The sequence below is a fragment of the Terrapene carolina genome, unplaced genomic scaffold, assembly GCF_002925995.2.
Source record: "Terrapene carolina triunguis isolate 2854851 unplaced genomic scaffold, T_m_triunguis-2.0 Scaffold130, whole genome shotgun sequence".
NCBI classification, from domain to species: domain Eukaryota; kingdom Metazoa; phylum Chordata; order Testudines; family Emydidae; genus Terrapene; species Terrapene triunguis.
The window spans coordinates 19,476,192-19,494,581 of record NW_020664481.1 but is presented as its reverse complement, the minus strand read 5'-3'; the positions used below and the strand labels follow the sequence as shown (position 1 = coordinate 19,494,581).

The 18,390-nt window shown below is 48.9% G+C and overlaps 1 protein-coding gene across 2 annotated transcripts in view; it reads right to left on the bottom strand.

The window, feature by feature from the left end:
• The window catches only part of LOC112107524 (puratrophin-1-like), a 155,888-nt gene extending 137,859 nt beyond the window's left edge, over positions 1 to 18,029 (bottom strand). For both annotated transcript variants that reach the window (XM_026652648.2, XM_026652649.2), the window contains exon 1: positions 17,876 to 18,029. In XM_026652648.2, the coding sequence (XP_026508433.1) occupies positions 17,876 to 17,989 (114 nt within the window). In that variant the 5' untranslated portion in view covers positions 17,990 to 18,029. The remainder of the gene's footprint in view (positions 1 to 17,875) is intronic.
• Between the last annotated feature and the right edge of the window lie 361 nt (positions 18,030 to 18,390).

Here is an 18,390-nt window from a genome sequence, read left to right as displayed (position 1 = left end):
AAAGAATCGGATCCCCGATGCTTAAAGGTCTTTGTGATTCCCTTTGTCACTTCCTTCCTACCCCAGCAGAACTACAACCAAAGGGTCGAAGTAAGATTGTTTTCTGTTCGGATCCATCCTTTGCTCCTGCCAGCCGGGGTCTGCTACCTGAGCACAAGTGTTGGAAGACACAGGAATCAGCCAGATACCCAGGCACAGCTCACTGGCGCTAAGTGACACAGTTTGAATTAGGCCTGGTCTACACTACGAGTTTAGGTCGACTTTAGCCGCGTTAAATCGACTTAAGCCTGGACACGTTTACACTACGAAGCCCTTTCTTTCGACTTAAAGGGCCCTTTAAACCGGTTTCTTAACACCACCTCGACAAGGGGATTAGCGATAAAATCGGCCTTAGGGGGTCGGAATTGGGTTAGTGTGGACGGAATTCGACATTATTGGCCTCCGGGAGCTATCCCACAGTGCTTCATTGTGACCGCTCTGGACAGCACTCTCATCTCAGATGCACTGGCCAGGTAGACAGGAAAAGCCCCGCGAACGTTTGAATTTCATTTCCTGTTTGCTCAGCGTGGAGAGCACAGGTGACCATGCAGAGCTCATCAGCACAGGTAACCATGATGGAGTCCCAGTCCCAGTCCCAGGATCGCAGAAGAGCTCCAGCCTGGAGCGAACGGGAGGTACGGGATCTGATCGCCATCTGGGGAGATGAAGCAGTGCTCGCCGAACTCCGAAGCAGTAAAAGAAACGGCAAAACATTAGAAAAGGTCTCCAAGGCCATGAAGGACAGAGGCCATAACAGGGACGCACAGCAGTGCCGCGTGAAAATTAAGGAGCTAAGGCAAGCCTACCACAAAGCCAGAGACGCAAACGGAAGGTCCAGGGCTGAGCCGCAAACATGCCGCTACTACGAGGAGCTGCATGCCATTCTAGGGGGTGCAGCCACCACTAGCCCAAGCGTGTGCTATCAGTCCCTCGCTGGAAACAGGGAAGCGGGTTCGGCGGACGAGGAAGATGAGGATGGAGAGAACATAGATAGCTCACAGCAGCAAGGAAGCGGAGAAACCAGTTACCCCAACAGCCAGGATATGTTTGTCACCCTGGACCTGGAACCAGTAACCCCCGAACTCACCCAAGACCCTGAGGGCACACAGGGGACCTCTGGTGAGTGTACCTTTGTAAATATTACACATGGTTTAAAAACAAGCGTGTTTAATGATTAATGATTAATTTGCCCTGGCAATCGCGGCCAGTACAGCTACTGGAAAAGTCTGTTAACGTGTATGGGGATGGAGCGGAAATCCTCCAGGGACATCTCCAGAAAGCTCTCCTTCATGTACTCCCAAAGCCTTTGCAAAAGGTTTCTGGGGAGGGCTGCCTTATCCCGTCCGCCATGGTAGGACACTTTACCACGCCAGGCCAGTAGCACGTAGTCTGGAATCATTGCATAACAAAGCATGGCAGCGTATGGTCCCGGTGTTTGCTGGCATGCAGACAACATCCATTCCTTATCGCTCTTTGTTATCCTCAGGAGAGTGATATCATTCACGGTCACCTGGTTGAAATGGCGCAATTTTATTAAGGGGACATTCAGAGGTGGCCCTTCCTGCTCTGCTGAACAGAAATATTCCCTGCTGTTAACCACGCGGTGGGGGGGAGGGGTGAAGTGACCATCCCAGAGAATTGGGTGTGTGGGGGAGGGGAGTTAGTTGGGTTTGTGCTGCATGTTAAACCTGAAATCGCAGCCCCTCCTTTTACATTGCAAACCCATTTTAAATGGCCAACCAAACGGGTGCTTGGTATGGGAAATGAGGGCAGTACTGTTTGAAACCATCCCCACATGTTAAGAAGGTTAAAAAAGCCCAAAGACTGTATGTCTTACCATGGCTGCCTGCAAGCTGAAATCTGTGTCCTGGCACTGCGTGAGTGATCTCTCACACCAAACCAGGAGACTCTCAATATAAGAGGAAAAATGCGACCTTGTAACGAAAGCACATGTGCTGTGTGATGTTGTGAACAGCAAAATCTAACGTGAAAGAGTGTACCCATTGTTCTCTAAAATGTATCTTTTTTAACCACCTCTCCCTTCTCCACCAGCTGCAAATCTTACTCCTTCGCAGAGGCTAGTGAATATTCGAAGAAGGAAGCGAAGGACGCGTGACGAAATGTTTACTGAACTACAGACTGCCTCCCACGCTGACAGAGCACAGCAGAATGCGTGGAGGCAGTCAATGACTGATTTTAAAAAAGCCCAATATGAGCGAGAGGAGAGGTGGCGTGCTGAATCGCGGGCTGAAGAGGAGAAGTTGCGTGCTGAAACGCGGGCTGAAGAGGAGAGGTGGTGTCAACTTGTACTCAGAAAGCAAGAGTCGATGCTCCGGCTGCTGGAGCATCAAAGTGATATGCTCCTGCGTATGGTTGAGCTGCAGGAACGGCAGCAGGAGCAGAGACCGCCGCTACAGCCCCTCTGTAACCAACAGCCCTCCTCCCCAAGTCCCATTGCCTCCTCACCCAGACGCCCAAGAACACGGTGGGGGGGCCTCCGGCCACCCAATCACTCCAGCCTAGATGATTTCCAGTGCAATAAGTTTTAAAGTTTTAAAGTGCACTGTGTCTTTTTCCTTCCCTCCTCCCCCACCCATCCAGGCCTACCTTTGCAATTATCCCCCTAGTTGTGTGCTGAATTAATAAAGAATGCATGAATGTGAAGTAACAATGACTTTATTGCCTCTGCAAGTGGTGCTCGAAGGGGGGAGGGTAGTAGGGGAGGGTGGGATGGTTGGTTTGCAGGGAAGTAGAGTTAACCGGGTGGGGGGGAGGGGCGGAGGGTTCACCAAGGAGAAACAAACAGAAGTTTCACTCCGTAGCCTGGCCAGTCACAAAACTGGTTTTCAACGCTTCTCTGATGCGCACCGCGCCCTGCTGTGCTCCTCTAACCGCCCTGGTGTCTGGCTGCGCGTAATCAGCGGCCAGGCGATTTGCCTCAACCTCCCACCCCGCCATAAATGTCTCCCCCTTACTCTCACAGATATTGTGGAGCGCACAGCAAGCAGCAATAACAATGGGGATATTCTTTTCGCTAAGGTCTGAGCGAGTCAGTAAGCTGCGCCAGCGCGCTTTTAAACGCCCAAATGCACATTCCACCACCATTCGGCACTTGCTCAGCCTGTAGTTGAACAGGTCCTGACTACTGTCCAGGCTGCCTGTGTACGGCTTCATGAGCCATGGCATTAAGGGGTAGGCTGGGTCCCCAAGGATAACGATAGGCATTTCAACATCCCCAATGGTTATTTTCTGGTCCGGGAAGAAAGTCCCTTCCTCCAGCTTTCGAAACAGAAGAGACTGCCTGAAGACGCGAGCATCATGTACCCTTCCCGGCCAGCCCACGTTGATGTTGGTGAAACGTCCCTTGTGATCCACCAGGGCTTGCAGCAGCATTGAAAAGTACCCCTTGCGGTTTATGTAGTCGGTGGCTTGGTGCGCCGGTGCCAAGATAGGGATATGGGTTCCGTCTATCGCCCCACCACAGTTTGGGAATCCCATTGCAGCAAAGCCATCCACTATGGTCTGCACGTTTCCCAGAGTCACTACCCTTGATATCACCAGGTCTCTCATTGCCCTGGCAACTTGGATCACAGCAGCCCCCACAGTAGATTTGCCCACTCCAAATTGATTCCCGACTGACCGGTAGCTGTCTGGCGTTGCAAGCTTCCACAGGGCTATCGCCACTCGCTTCTCCACTGTGAGGGCTGCTCTCATCCTGGTATTCTGGCGCTTCAGGGCAGGGGAAAGCAAGTCACAAAGTTCCATGAAAGTGCCCTTACGCATGCGAAAGTTTCGCAGCCACTGGGCATCGTCCCAGACCTGCAACACGATGCGGTCCCACCAGTCTGTGCTTGTTTCCCGGGCCCAGAATCGGCGGTCCACGGCATGAACCTGCCCCAGTAACACCATGATTTCCACATTGCTGGGGCCTGTGCCTTGTGAGAGGTCCATGTCAATTTCCTCATCACTATCGTCGCCGCGCTGCAATCGCCTCCTCCTCAGCTGGTCCTGGTTTTGCTTTGGCATGTCCAGGAGGCTCTGCATATACTCCAGGACAATGCGCGTGGTGTTCATAGTGCTCATAATTGCCGCGGTGATCTGAGCGGGCTCCATGATCCCAGTGCTGGCTATGGCGTCTGGTCTGAAAAAAGGCGCGAAAGTAGTATCTGACGGACCTGGGGAAGAAGGGAGGGAGGGAGAGAGGGAGGGAGGGAGGGGCGAGTGACGACATGGCGTACAGGTACAGGGAATTAAAATCAAGAAAGGTGGCTTTGCATCAGGGAGAAACACAAACAACTGTCACACAGAATGCCCCCGCCCCAAAGATTGAACTCAAAAGCCTGGGTTTAGCAGGAGGGAGGGGGGAAGCAAATGAATGCAGAATAAATCTATTTTTTACATCTTAAGACGACGGTGCAGCATGACTGATAGCCCTTGGCATTTTCTGGGTGCTTGGCAGCAAATACTGGGCGCTTGGCAGTAAGCCTTCAGGTCTATTGCACCATCTGATACCCACTGCAATATGACAATGATGGATACCAATCGTAATATGCTATCTACTGCCCAAAAGGCAAGGGGTTGCTGCTGTGTAGCAATCTAGCCCCACGTCTGCCAGCCCCATGTCTGCCAGCACCCAGATCGCCATCGGCCTCTTCTGGGTGCTTAGCAGACAATACTGGGCACTTGGCAGAAAATAGCATGCTACGACTCTGCTAATGTGCAATGATCCAACAGGGCGCATGGCAGAAAGTAGCATACTACGACTGATAACCATCATTGTCTGCCCGGGTGCCCATGATCGACAGCCACTGCAGTACGACGACGACGGATACCAGTTGTAATAAACCATCTTCTACCAAAAGGCAAGGGGCTGGTGCAATGCAGCCCCACGGCTGCCAGCACCCAGATCGCCAATGAAGGCTACCAGTCATGCTGCACCGTCTACCGCCAAAAGGCAGTAAGCTGCTGCTGCTGTTTAGCAATGCAGTCCCACGTTTGCCGGCACCCGGAAGACATATGGTGACGGTGAGCTGAGCTGAGCGGGCTCAATGCTTGGCGTGGTATGTTGTCTGCACAGGTAACCCAGGTAAAAAGGCGCGAATCTATTGTCTGCCGTTGCTGTGACGGCGGGGGAGGGGCCTGACGCAATGTACCCAGAACCCCTCGCGGCACTGCTTTGCATCATTCGGGCATTGCGATCTCAACCCATAATTCCAATGGGCGCCGGAGACTCCGGGAACTGTGGGATAGGTACCATAGTGCAATGCGCCGGAAGTCGACGCTAGCCTCGGTACTGTGGACGCGGTCCGCCGACTTCATGCACTTAGAGCATTTTATGTGGGGACACACACAATCGGCTGCATACAACCGGTTTCTATAAAACCGGCTTCTATAAATCCGACCTAATTTTGTAGTGTAGACATACCCTCAGAGACAAGAACACACAGCACCTCCCCAATCTTAGAGAAATGAGGAGCATAGGCAGCTGCATGCAAATTCCGTGACCGACAATGCTCTCCCCTGAGACAGCAGCCTGCATTTCCTCAGTAAACTGCCCTATTTAGTCTAAATTTCACCTTATTGCTGACTGCCTCCTGCGAGCTGCCTGGAATTACAGTCTAGACTCCAAGCAAGAAAGGAAATTAACTTTCTCAACACAGAATACAGGAAGCACCATTATTTATTTACTAAGTGTCACCTAAATATTATCTGAAGTACTTATGTGGCCCCCCCCATTCCCATAGTATCTGAGCGCCTCACAATGCGTTTCTCCTTACCCACCCCGGGGAGGCAGGGTAGAGCTATTATCCCCACTGCTCAGATGGGAAACTGAGGCACAGATGAAGTAACTTTCCCATGGGCACACCAGGAATCTATGGCAGAGCTGGGCTAGCACCCGACCCACTGGCCCATCCTTCCCCTCAATAGTTAGTGATCATTTCCAATGTAAACCAGTCCACATGCAGAGAGATGCTAGCACAATGCAGCTTCCACATAGCACTGCTGCCGTCATCAGTATGACGTTATTGACATGAACTGTGACCGTATAGATCATTGTTGCAACCAGTGTCCTATGGTTGCACCAGGTCTTGTACAGAGGAGGTCAAGTGGGGTGTCTATGGAAAGGTTGTAGTTTACTGGTCATGATTATGCTGTCTGTATGTGTGTATCATTTTTGTATTTGAAGTTACGGATATTGGCCATGGACTTGTATCTCAATGTGTTTGATTCTAAGTAGCCTCAGTGAAGCATTTGGGCAGCTTCTTGAGAAAGGACTATTCTCAGTAAGTGCCCAGTCAAGAAACACTTAACTGACAACGGACTTTGGGAGATGCCAATTCACATCTGAGCTTTCCTGGGAACGTTCAAACTAACATGTAAACAATGGCGTCGGCCTGCAAAAAGCTGAATCATTCATGGACATGTGACTTGCCCAGGTAGCTACAAACTCCATCTTGTTGCTGTGATTTTGCACAGGAGAACAAAGGGGTTTCCGCCCACAAGAGAGAGAATATACAAGGCCCTGGAAACCTCTCAATTTTGTCTTCAGCTGGCTCAAGAGATGGCCTCTCCACCCCCAAGTGATGCCTGAAAGAAACTGGAACAAAGGACAGTAACTACAGGGGTGTGAGTGATTGCTGGATCCAGACTCGGAGTCCAGTCTTCTTGGGACATCTCTGAGGGTGAGATTCACCTGTATTCAGTTTCCTACTGTATTAGGCTTAGATTTGCATGTTTTGTTTTATTTTGCTTGGTAACTTACTTTGTTCTGTCTGTTAGTACTTGGAACCACTTAAATCCTACTTTTTATACGTAATAAAATCACTTTTGCTTATTAATTGACCCAGAGTAAGTGATTAATACCTGGGGGAGCAAACAGCTGTGCATATCTCTCTATCAGTGTTATAGAGGGCGGACAATTTATGAGTTTACCCTGTATAAGCTTTATACAGATTAAAACCGATTTATTTGGGGTTTGGATCCCATTGGGAGTTGGGTATCTGGGTGCTAGAGACAGGAGCACTTTTTAGGCTGTTTTCAGGTAAGTCTGCAGGTTTGGGGAACGTGGTTCAGACCCTGGGTCTGTGCTGGAGCAGACTGGTGTGTCTGGCTCGACAAGGCAGGGTTCTGGAGGCCCAAACTGGCAGAGACAACGGGCTCAGAGGTAGTCTCAGCACATCAGGTGACAGTCCCAAGGGGGTTTCTGTGACCGAACCCGTCACCGTCAGTGCTTAGGGGTGGGAACGGTCACAAGAAAAGCACTAACACTTTCACAGATGGGAAAGCCGAGCTCTTTCCTGCTCATGAGTGTCACTGGAATAATGCTTCGCTCTGGAGGAAATCCCACTGACCTCAAGGAGAGTTTTGCCATTGACAACAATGGAGGCTTTATTTTTCCATTCTGGTTCTATTCAATCCCACCATTTGCCGTGAAAATGAGCAAGGGTGGAGAGGGGGAGTAAATAGCCAAGTGTGGTCCTTGTTTATTTTGCACACTGAGGGCACCTGACTGATCCTTTCCGAGTCCTGCCCCTTGCACAGTCTGCTTCGTTGCTGGGGCAGGGTCCCAGAAGGTGCAAGCCGGAGCTCATGCACTGCTAGGCTGGCCCACGGGGGTGGCTCGTTCTGCCTGCAGAGTAGAGGGTGTGAAGAACAGAGCTCCAGGACTGAACTGGAATATCAGGGGAAATAACCTAATTCTGCTAGGTCCACGGGGTTATTTTAAGCAGCCACATTTTCAGAAGTGGCCAGTGATTTTTGGGTGCTGCAGTCTGTGGGTGCCCAGCCTGAGACACCTGAAGGCAATTAAAGTTGGATTCCCAAACCTGGGACGCACGCCAAACCAGTGGCCACATTTGGAAATGTTTGGATATGCTGGGAGCGGTCGTGACTGCTGTAGTGCAGCATGTTCACCTGTGTTGGAAAAGCAACTCTATACTTCAACCGCAGCAGCTCTGACCAGTATCACTATGTGAGCCCAGAACCTCTGTGTGCAACGTCCTCTGAAACGCTAGATAAACGCCTGGTAGAAACTGTGGGCCAGATGTTTGGCGTGGTGCAGTAGAGGAGAGGACATCAGGGCTCAGTTATGGTTCATACTTTTACTCAGTCTGGGCAGAGGGAGGGATCTGCGCCAGCCAAGGATGGCCCTCAAGGGACTGTCCACCAGTAGAGGATAACTAGAGAGCACTGCGGTCTGGCCATACGGCTCCCGGCTTCCCTGCCGTGCAAAGCAGCCTGGGCCACCTCTGAGCTGCAGGGGGGCAAGGGGAGATGGAGATGGTGAAGGAGATCAGCTCCCTGTGGGGACCTTCCAGCTCTGCGAGAATCCCCCACAAAGAAGATAAGGCCGTTCTTACGTCCCAGGTCCTGTGCGCCAGCTGAGTGGAACAAAGAGGACAGATAGGGCAGAGAATCTTGCACTCTGAATCTGTGCTTCAGGTTAGCACAGCTGGCAGGCGCTTGTTTAACTTGACGTCTGTATTGCATGGGTTTACAGGGCAGCTCTGTTCATACTCTAACGGAGCTATTTTTGCACAGTGCTTATTTGGGTTTATTGCTATAGGCACCATCCAGCTGCAGCAGCCTATACAATGGATACCATTGGACTAGAGTGAGGTACCACAGCAGCCACATCACAACCAGCAGCATAAGGAGTGCAGCCCCACGGGCACTTACCACCCAGGTGAGCTGTGTGTGTGGTAGCTCGGGGAGAGGCACACTACCCCGGGGTTCCTCAGTTGGGAAATTCCATCCAGTTAGGTTCCCCATAGGGCCTACCACAGTACTGTGAAGAAACGAACTGCCCAGCGGTCAGTTCAGCCGGCTACCTTAATGTCACAGCCGACAGCCTGATCACTGACAGTTACCTCAGCCAGGAGGAAAAGCAGACGGCGTCTATCTAAACTGGTTACCTCCGTGTGAGGAGAATTCAGACCATCCCCTGGAGCTGAAAAGCGATTTCGGACTGCTCTGTGGATCCTTCAGACAGGACAGACACTGGACCACAGTGCCTGCACCATCTACAAGCGCACCACTGACAGGTGCCTGGACCTGGGACTGACATGTCAGAGGGTTGACTTAGAGTCAGGGAGAGTTTGTGGTGGTTGTGTTAAGTGACCAAAACAAAATTATGGCATCCTCTGTGTAGACACATTTAAAAAAAAATCTAGCCATATTCATATATATTTATTTAGTATAACTTGTTTTTTGCATTTTTGGTGTATATCATTTCTATTGTGTATATAAAGTTTATTGGAGTTTGGTCATTTGAGAATTGTGTGCTTATTTATGAAGAGAGTACAGTAGCCGCTGTTAGGGTGAATTGCCCATGATTTCCCAGGAGGCACAGCCATTACAGTAGCAGTTTGAGTCATCCAGATCACCACTGGGAGGAGTCAGGAGTTCCACGGGGGGACTCACATTGGCAGATTGACCCAGGACCTCGGGTGGCAGGGCCCATCCTAAGCCTCCTGAGTTTGTACATTCAGAAGCAGCAGGGGGGTTACGAAGTTAGAGGCACCACTGGGATTGTAGTTCCTGCTCATAAAAAACATCCCCTACTGGTCAGGATGGACAAGGCACCTCCTGTTTCTGAGGCATCTGGTCTCTGGGGTAGAGAACCAATCAGAGCTGCCCTGGAAAACTCTCGCCAAAGTTATGGGTCAGACCTCCAGGTCCATAATGGACATCAGAAGCTACTAGAAGTTAAGAATTTTCTTTGGACTGAAGCCTACTCCTAGAAGGGAAGATGAATTTGATCCATGGATGGATCAGGCTCCCCAAATGCTACAAGAGTGGACTGTGGCAGATGGGGAAATGAGTGGCTGAAAGGCTTTGTGAGGATGAAGTATAGCAGGCCCATCAGAAAGCCCACTACTATAGTAGCTACCCCCATTGTGTCTAACTCTGCAAGAAATCAAACACTGACCTTGGTCAAAAGGATAGAGGAGTTAGAATCTCATCTTGCCATGCTACCTGTGTTAACCCCCATGGGTAAAGTCATTGCCCTCAGTGTCACCGCAGCCATGGCAAAAAGAATATGGTGATAGATCCTTTCCCCTGAGAAATTCTTCTAGGGGAAGGAGCAAGGACTGTTTCCCTACTAGATCAAGTGAGCCTGTGAGAATTTTGGGGCATAGGATAGGATTTTTTCTGTTAGATTGTGGAGAGTATAGCCACACTGCTCACAGGTGTAAGAATCCTGAAAACTTAAATGCTGTTCTCAGTGGTGGCCGATGACAGAACAAGGAGTAATGGTCTCAAGTTGCAGTGGGTGAGGTCTAGGTTGGATATTAGGAAACACTATTTCACTAGGAGGGTGGTGAAGCACTGGAATGGGTTACCTGGGGAGCTGGCAGAATCCCCATCCTTAGAGGTTTTTAAGGTCAGGCTTGACAAAGCCCTGGCTGGGATGATTTAGTTGGGGTTGGTCCTGCTCTGAGCAGGGGGTGGGACTTGATGACCTCCCGAGGTCCCTTCCAACCCTGAGATTGTATGGTCCTATGAATGATGTATTGAAGACAAATGTCAGGGAAACCACAATGGGCCCCAATAGGGAGTGTTCTGGGCCCCAGAAGAGAAATCACTGCAGATAAATTCCAGTATTAGAGACCAATCTACAGAATTCTCCTTTGACTCCAATACAAGATGAACTACATGGACCCCAAACCAAAAGTGAAGTGAAGGTTGACGTTTGGAAGTGTAAAGCTGTTTTGGACAGTGGTTCCCGGGTCACTCTTCTCTTCAAACCATTCTACGATCAGCAATTGAAGAATGTACCTATTCGCTACTGGAAGGACTATCAGTATGGGGACTCTGTGACACCAGTTTCCTGTACCTTGATATGTGAACATAGAATTGGAATTCCCCAAAACCGTTGTGGGAGTGTCCACCAAATCACATACTTTGGCCCTAGTATGCCCACTAACCAAGTACCCCAATAATTGGGACGAATGCCGATATGTTTGGAGAACTAGCCAAGGAGTGTTGAGAGATGGTAGGAACCAAACATGCAGAGGCGCTTAATGTGCATTTCCTGTTCCTAGATGCCTGTCAGAGGAAGGAGAAAGAACAAATTGTGGTGCCAGAACAACCAGTAGGTCAAGTGATAAAAAGTAAAAAGTCTGTACCAACTCTACCAGGAGGTGCAACTTGTTATGTGGAAGGACAATTAGAGGTATCCAACCAAGCCGAGAACCAGATAGTGACTATTGAAGCCCCGGCTGGGGATACCTTAATCCATGGTTTGATGGCACATTGTGGAGTGACACACCTGTCCACCAGGACTGTGAAGACAGTCGCAGTACCCGTGACAAATGAATCTGCCCACCCAGTCACTGTGTATCCTGGAACTCTATTGCCCATGTTTACCGTGTGGAGATAGTTAGTGGCTCCTACCGGAATAACAATGCCAATGTGATACTTGATACATCTCGTCTGAACTTTGGGGATTCCCCAGGTCTACGTGTCTGGAAAGAATGATTAAAACAGAAACTTGCTCAGAGCGCTAGCGTATTCTCCGAGAGTGAGTAAAGCACATCCCAACCCCCCTGAGTTTGTGCCCTCAAAGATGGCAGGGGGGTTACAATAGGTTTGTAGTTCACACTCATCACCACAATATCTGAGCATAACGCATTAAGGAATGGGAGTAGGATCGTCAGTCAGCCCCCCCGAAATCATGAGATTGGCTTTAAAATGATGAGATTTTAAAAACAAACCATTAACGTGGGGGTCTTTCCATTTGTCTTCTGATTCCTAAGCTTTGGGGGGCACATTTTCAAGCTTTTCCCCCCCCCCACAATCAGGAGGGCAGGAAACGTGCTTCTTTTTTTTTTATAATCTAAGCAAAACAAGGCCCTTATACGCCACTTGATGGTAATTCTCCTTATGTCTGTCTGTAGATATCAACATGATAACTTTTGAACGCCATACCCAATCAATTCCACAGTTTCAGGGAATGTTCTAGACAGACATCGATAGGCAGAACTCTATGGATTTTAGTGAAGAGTTAGACAATCAGAGGAGGGAAATGGAGGACACACAGAGTCCCTGGCATCTGACCAAGGCTATGGCTAGTCTACATTACCGGCTGCATCGACGGGCAGTGATCGATCCAGCGGGGGTCATTTTATTGCCTCTAGTCTAAAAGACACGATAAATCAACCCCCGAGCACTCTCCCATTGACTCCGGTACTCCACCGGAGCGAGAGGCGCAGGCAGAGTCGACGGGGGAGAGGCAGCAGTCGACTCACCGTAGTGAAGACACCGCGGTGAGTAGATCTAAGTTACATCGACTTCAGCTACATGATTCACGTAGCTGAAGTTGCATAACTTAGATCAATCCCCCCAGTGTAGACCAGACCCTAGAGAGTTTACAGCGGTGTAGCTGCACCAGTGCAGCTGTGCTGCTGGAAGCTCTATAATGTAGCCGCTCTAAGTCGACGGGAGAGAGCTCTCCCGTTAGCTCAACTACTCCAGCCCCAGCGAGCGGTGGTAGCTATGTCGGCAGGAGAAGCTCTCCCACCAACACAGCGCTGTCCACACTGGCGCTTATGTCAGTGTAACTTATGTCGCTCAGGGGGGTGGTTTATTCCGACAGAAGCGGTAGTGTAGACGTAGCTTAGCAAACCCAGCAGCTTCAACCAGGTCTGTAATTGTCTACGGATCTAAAACCGGGATCTAAAGCCCAGCTGAGTTTAATATATTGACACCCTGAACGACTTCTCCCCCAACCAGAAAGAAAAGAAATAATGGTGATGAGGGCGCACGGATCCCCTGGTCTAGGCAGTGGGGTGGCAGTTGCAGGGAGTCCCTGAACTAGAAGGGGTGGAAGGGTGGCACACAGGGGGCTTGTGGGTGGAATGGAGGGATGCAAGGAGTCCCTGGTGTGTGCAGTGAGTTCGGCTGTGAAGTACGCGAGCCCCTTGTCAGTGAAAGCCGAGCTTCTCACCATGTATAACCCTTCTGCCAGGTGGAGTCGGCAGCAACCAGGCCCTCCTTACATAAGAAAAACACTAACTATAACTAATTCATTAGAGTTGGCAACACTGCATGCAGATTCTGTTTCCTCTGCCTGCTTAGTAGAAATAACTTGTTCGTCCCTGATCTTAACATGAGTTCAAGGAGAGACTAAACGTGTTTTACATGGGGAATGCAGACAGGAAGCTGGGGAAATAACCTGGGGTAAACCAGACTAAAAGCCATCAGAGAACCTTACAGGGGAATCCTGGGCAAACTCTGGAAAGGACACAGAACAGGACCTCTCTCTAAAAAGTAGGTTGTAGTTGTTGGGCTCAGTCATGTCACTTATACAGCAAGGAAAAATAAGCCTACTGCAGAAGTCTCTGGTCTGTGTGATGCAGGAGGTCAGATTGGATGATCATAGAGGCACCTTCTGGCCTTAAACTAACTAACTCTCACACACACACTCACCAGTGAGTGGTTGGAATGGGTAGAGTGCATCTGTTTGGATTTCCTTTTACAGTTCCTGCTGCTTCCTGGTATTGGCCATTTATCTAGCTATGACCCTGTGCTGATACCTCTCCTCTCTTCTGCATTTAGCAGTGAACACCCAAGATTTTCAAAAGGGACTAGTGTTTTTGTATGCTCAACACTTTCTAAAAATCAGGCCCCTTTTAAGGCATCTCAAGTTGGACCCCAAAGTCACTTTAAAAATCAGGGCCTCTGTATGTTTGTTTCCACACCCAGGAATAGTCCTGTGTTTGTCAAGAGGTGAGGGCTGTCCCCAGGGAAATGGGGTAGGGGATGGGTTGCTGGTGGAATCAGAGAGACAAGTTAAAGTAGCTCCATGTGAACCCCACCAACATTAACACCAAAAAAAAAAAAAGGAACCAAGTGTTCCCCAAAACACTAGTGACCAGGACCTTACACACGTTAAATCCAGGAAGCAGAAGGTGCTCAGGCCCTCTTGAGACATGCTCTCCATAGGTGTGCAGCTGGCACTTATTACTAATAATTGGTATTGCAGTAGCACCCAGAGGCTCCAGCCAGGATCAGGCCCCATTGTGCCTGGCTTGCACCTAGTGGGAGACAGCCCCTGCCCCAAACAAGTCTGCAGGCTGAACAGAAGAGACAAAGAGTGGGAAGGAAAACGGAGGCCCAGTGAGTTGCCCATGGTCACACAGGAAGTCTGTGGCACAGCCAAGAGTAGGAATCAGGCTTCCTAGCCCCTGGACAATGCTGCCTTTTACCCCATGTTGTATGGCTTTCTAGCCTAAGCTAATAGAGTTGGCAGCCACACATGCCTTTGCCAAGCACACGACGCACAACTCCAGTGCCTTATAAAAAACAAAGCACCACAATGGCTTTACAAGCACATGGGCCAATAAAAAGATATTACCTCATCCACCTTGACTCTTTACAAGCACAGACATTGATTCACACTGGGAAAAACCCAGGGTGCCGGCGGTTTCAAATACCTGGGCTCCCTGATGCTTAGTACAGAAATACAAAGGACTAAAGCACAGTTTAGAAGACTGTCAAAATATGCAAATCTCCAGCATCTCCACTGTGAGCAGAACCATTCAATGCGTGAGTGCACAAGACATCCTGCAGCGAGCACACTTCTTCCCTCTGTAGCATGGCCCTTGCCACTCGCCTCCTGGTCCTTGAACATGCCATCTCTTCTCTCCCCAATCACTCCATTAGAGCTACATTTGGCCCTGCAAATTCCCTAATTGAGATGTTCTTGTTAGGCCATACATTAGAGAAAGGGGGAAAAAAAGTAGCAGACCATCCCAGAAGGAAAAATATGCACCTAAAACTGTGGCTAGCCAGTGTATTCATTGGGTTGGAGGTCAGGAAATGTTATAGCTGCGTTTCAAGCGTACTTTGGATACAGTGGCCAGCCTGGTCCATATCAATATGTGTGCAATGCCATCTGCAGCACTCTCCCAGAATCCTCTCTCCAGCAATTTCAATCAGCCTGAAATCTTGCAGCACGTCTCATTTTTATTCCCATTCCCCTCACTGGCTTCCTAGCCATCTGCTGCCACTTGAAACTTTCCATTCTTACATATGATGCTGGCACCAGAATCACTCCAGTTCCTGCCTTCCTTCAGCACGTCCAACCTTCGTGCTCCGTTCATTCATCCACTCACAGTCTCCTTACGGTGAGTCGCTTTGCCACCGCCATTTCTAAATGGTGCATTCCCTCTCTTCTAGCTCCACTTCTTTGGAGTTCTCTTTCCTTCGGATCATCCTAAAGCCCTTCTCAAAACCTCTCTCTCTTAATGCTACTGCTTCCCAGGGGCACACTCTTCTTCCTTTTCACATGAGCCTGATGTCCTGCTCTCCCTCCCACTTGTTGACTTCTCTGTTGTTGTTGGGTATTGTTGGTCACTGCTTGATTGCTCTGTCTCTGCTAGCTTATTCCAAGGCTTTGGATAGTATAATCCAAGAGCCTGGTCACGTTGCTTCCTGAATCCATCTTTTGTGTGCTGCACCCAGACTCTGAGGGGCACGTTAGGTTTGTGGTGGTGCACTGAACCCCTCCAAGGCACAGTATTTAGCAGACCCGGTTTTTAAAGGATTTCTATTTATGTATCTAACCAGTTCAGAAAAGAGCTTCAGGAATGATTCCAGGTCTGGAAAACATGCTTTACAGTGAGAAACTAGGAAGCTCAATCAATTTAGCTTCACAAAACAAGGTCAAGAGGTGACTTGATCACAGTCTACCAGCACTTACATGGAGAGAAGATTTCTGAGAGAAGAAGGCTCCTTAATCTTGCAGACAGGGGCAGAACAAGAGCCAGTGACTGGCAATAAAAGTCAGGAACGTTCAAACAGGAAATAAGATGCAAGGGTTTTTTTTTCAAGTAAGGGTAATTAGTCATTGGAACAAATTGCCGGGGGGATGTGGTAAATTGGATGTCTTTCTAAAAGCTATGCTATAGTACAACCATAAGTTACTGAGCAAGATGCAGGAATAATTGGGTGAAATTCTATGGCCTCTGTTATGCAAAAGGTCAGACTACTAGATGAACATAATGGCTTCTTCTGACCTTAAAGTCTATGAATCTCTTCAACTGCAACTTCAGACACAGTAGCATTGAGGCCAGATTTGTAAAAACGGGTGAGTGTAGAAATTTGCATGCACAATGACGGACTGCACAAAATCACTGGAATAAACATGTAAATAGCTTATAAAACAGGTAAGCTGTAGTGTAATTGCACCTGCAGTTGAGGGAATTGTGCACACAAATCTGTGTAGATGTTTTTGGTCAGGTAATTGTGCTTTTGGGGGGGGGGGGGGGGAGATGTAGATCACTCGTAATGTGGTATCCTATGTGTGTGGGGAAAGGAATTATATTAAATGGCCATGTTAAGAGGCAGTCCTGTTCTCTTCTCCAAGAATAAAGTCGCTCCTGTTAACACTGGTACTTACCTGGTCATGTGTTCTGCTTCCTCTTAGCTTCAGCAGCTCCCACGCCCTCTTTTTAAGAGCGTTGAGTAGTTTGTTTGTTTTTACAGGGCACTTGACATCTTGGAGGTCATAATGTCCCTGCTCCGTGTTTGTATTGACTCCTTGGTGGAAAGGCCCGCCCTGCAGCATCTGTGTCCAAACACTTTCTTAACTGCACTCTTAGACATTGGGCCAAGCCTGTGAGAGTGAGTAGTTTCCAACACTCAAAATCTATTGTATCGGAGCAGCCAGAGGGAGAAACATCCTAGGGGTTCTCAGACTGGGGGTCAGGACCCCTCAGGGGGTCACAAGGTTATTACATGGGGGGTCGTGAGCTGTCGGCCTCCACCCCAAACCCCGCTTTGAATCCAGCATTTATAATGGTGTTAATATATACATTAAAAACACTTTTTAATAAGGGGGGGTCGCACTCAGAGGCTTGCTATGTGAAAGGGGTCACCAGTACAAAAGTTTGAGAGCCACTGCACAGATCTTCCAGTTCCTCCCTGTGCAGGAACAATATGGAAACCACAGAGAAGATGCACTTGATTATTAAACTAAGATGGATACCACAGAACTAATGCCAAAATGAAATCATTGCAAAACAGTGGTAGCATACAAACAAACCAAATGCAAAGCAAGATAACATTCTGAAATAGTGCAAACAAATCCACGCTGCCACTCAAAAACAGCCAGGTAAAAGTCAGTCATCGGCAACTGGAACACGCTCCTGATCGGCAGGACTTCAGCACAGGGAGGGTTAACATTATTACTGAAATGGGAATGTGCACACTCCTGCCACACACGAATCAATCTAATCAGAGAAGGAAGCACAAGGCCCAGGCTGGTTTTCCTAATACACTGGGGGTTAGGGGCGAGATTATCGTCTCATCCCACTGAAATTAGATCAGGCCAAAAACTTCTCGGTGAGGTGTTGTTGTTTTTCTTTTCAGAGCCAGTGAAGGAAAAGTGACAGCAAACTCCTGGTGCTCTCACTGGACGCAGCTTTTCAGACACTCACAGCTTTGCCCTGGCAAAGGACCGAGGAGGGAAAGGAGCAGCACTAGCATTGGGGAAGCATACAAAGAAATGACACAAAGTCTCAGCTCCATTCCAGTCACTTGCCCTTCTAGTTTCCGTGCGGCTATCACATGAGATGTCTTAGTCCAAACTCCTCTCCGAGGACAGCTCTGCATCTCTCCAGCACAGTGGATCCAGACTGCAGCTAAGTTACAGACAAGCTTGGGGTCTTTTTTAAATGTATTCTTTCGGTTCAAATATGTTTTAATGTAAAAAATATCCAAAGACCCAAACTTTACTTCCTAGGATTAGCTCAGGCTCCCCCCGCAAGCCCGGACAGCAGCCACAGCCAGTGCCCAGAAAAGCGATCTGTGTATCTGATCTACTTACCATGTTTCTAAACTCCTTTATCCTCGCCCTCTCACTTCCAAAAGCAGCATTTTTTCTCTCTTTCTTCCATGATTTCCCCCCGCAAGCTTTTACTCTCTTCTTATAAATACGCATAAACCACTGAACCACTTTGAGCGTGGAGCTGTAATCCAAGCCCTTGCCCGCCCCACTCTGCATTTCCAACTAATCTAACTCATGACACAGCCATGGGGCTGAGCTAGGGGACCCTGAAGGCTGCTGTGACAGCCAACAGACTGCGCTTTGTTTAGCAGTAATAGATGTAGTGACAAGTGCAGTAAACACTGGCTTCCATGTGCAGTGCACTACAAACCCAGCAATATACAAGCGCCATAAGGCAGAGTCAACAAAAGGCACAGACCTGTTATTCCAGAGAAGTCCCGTATAACTGATTTATACTTTCACTTAGCGGTTTCTTTGGAATATGTCTGACCTTACTTAGGAGACTTTCCCTTCATGCAAACACTCTAATTCAGAACTGAGGAAACGTACTGCTC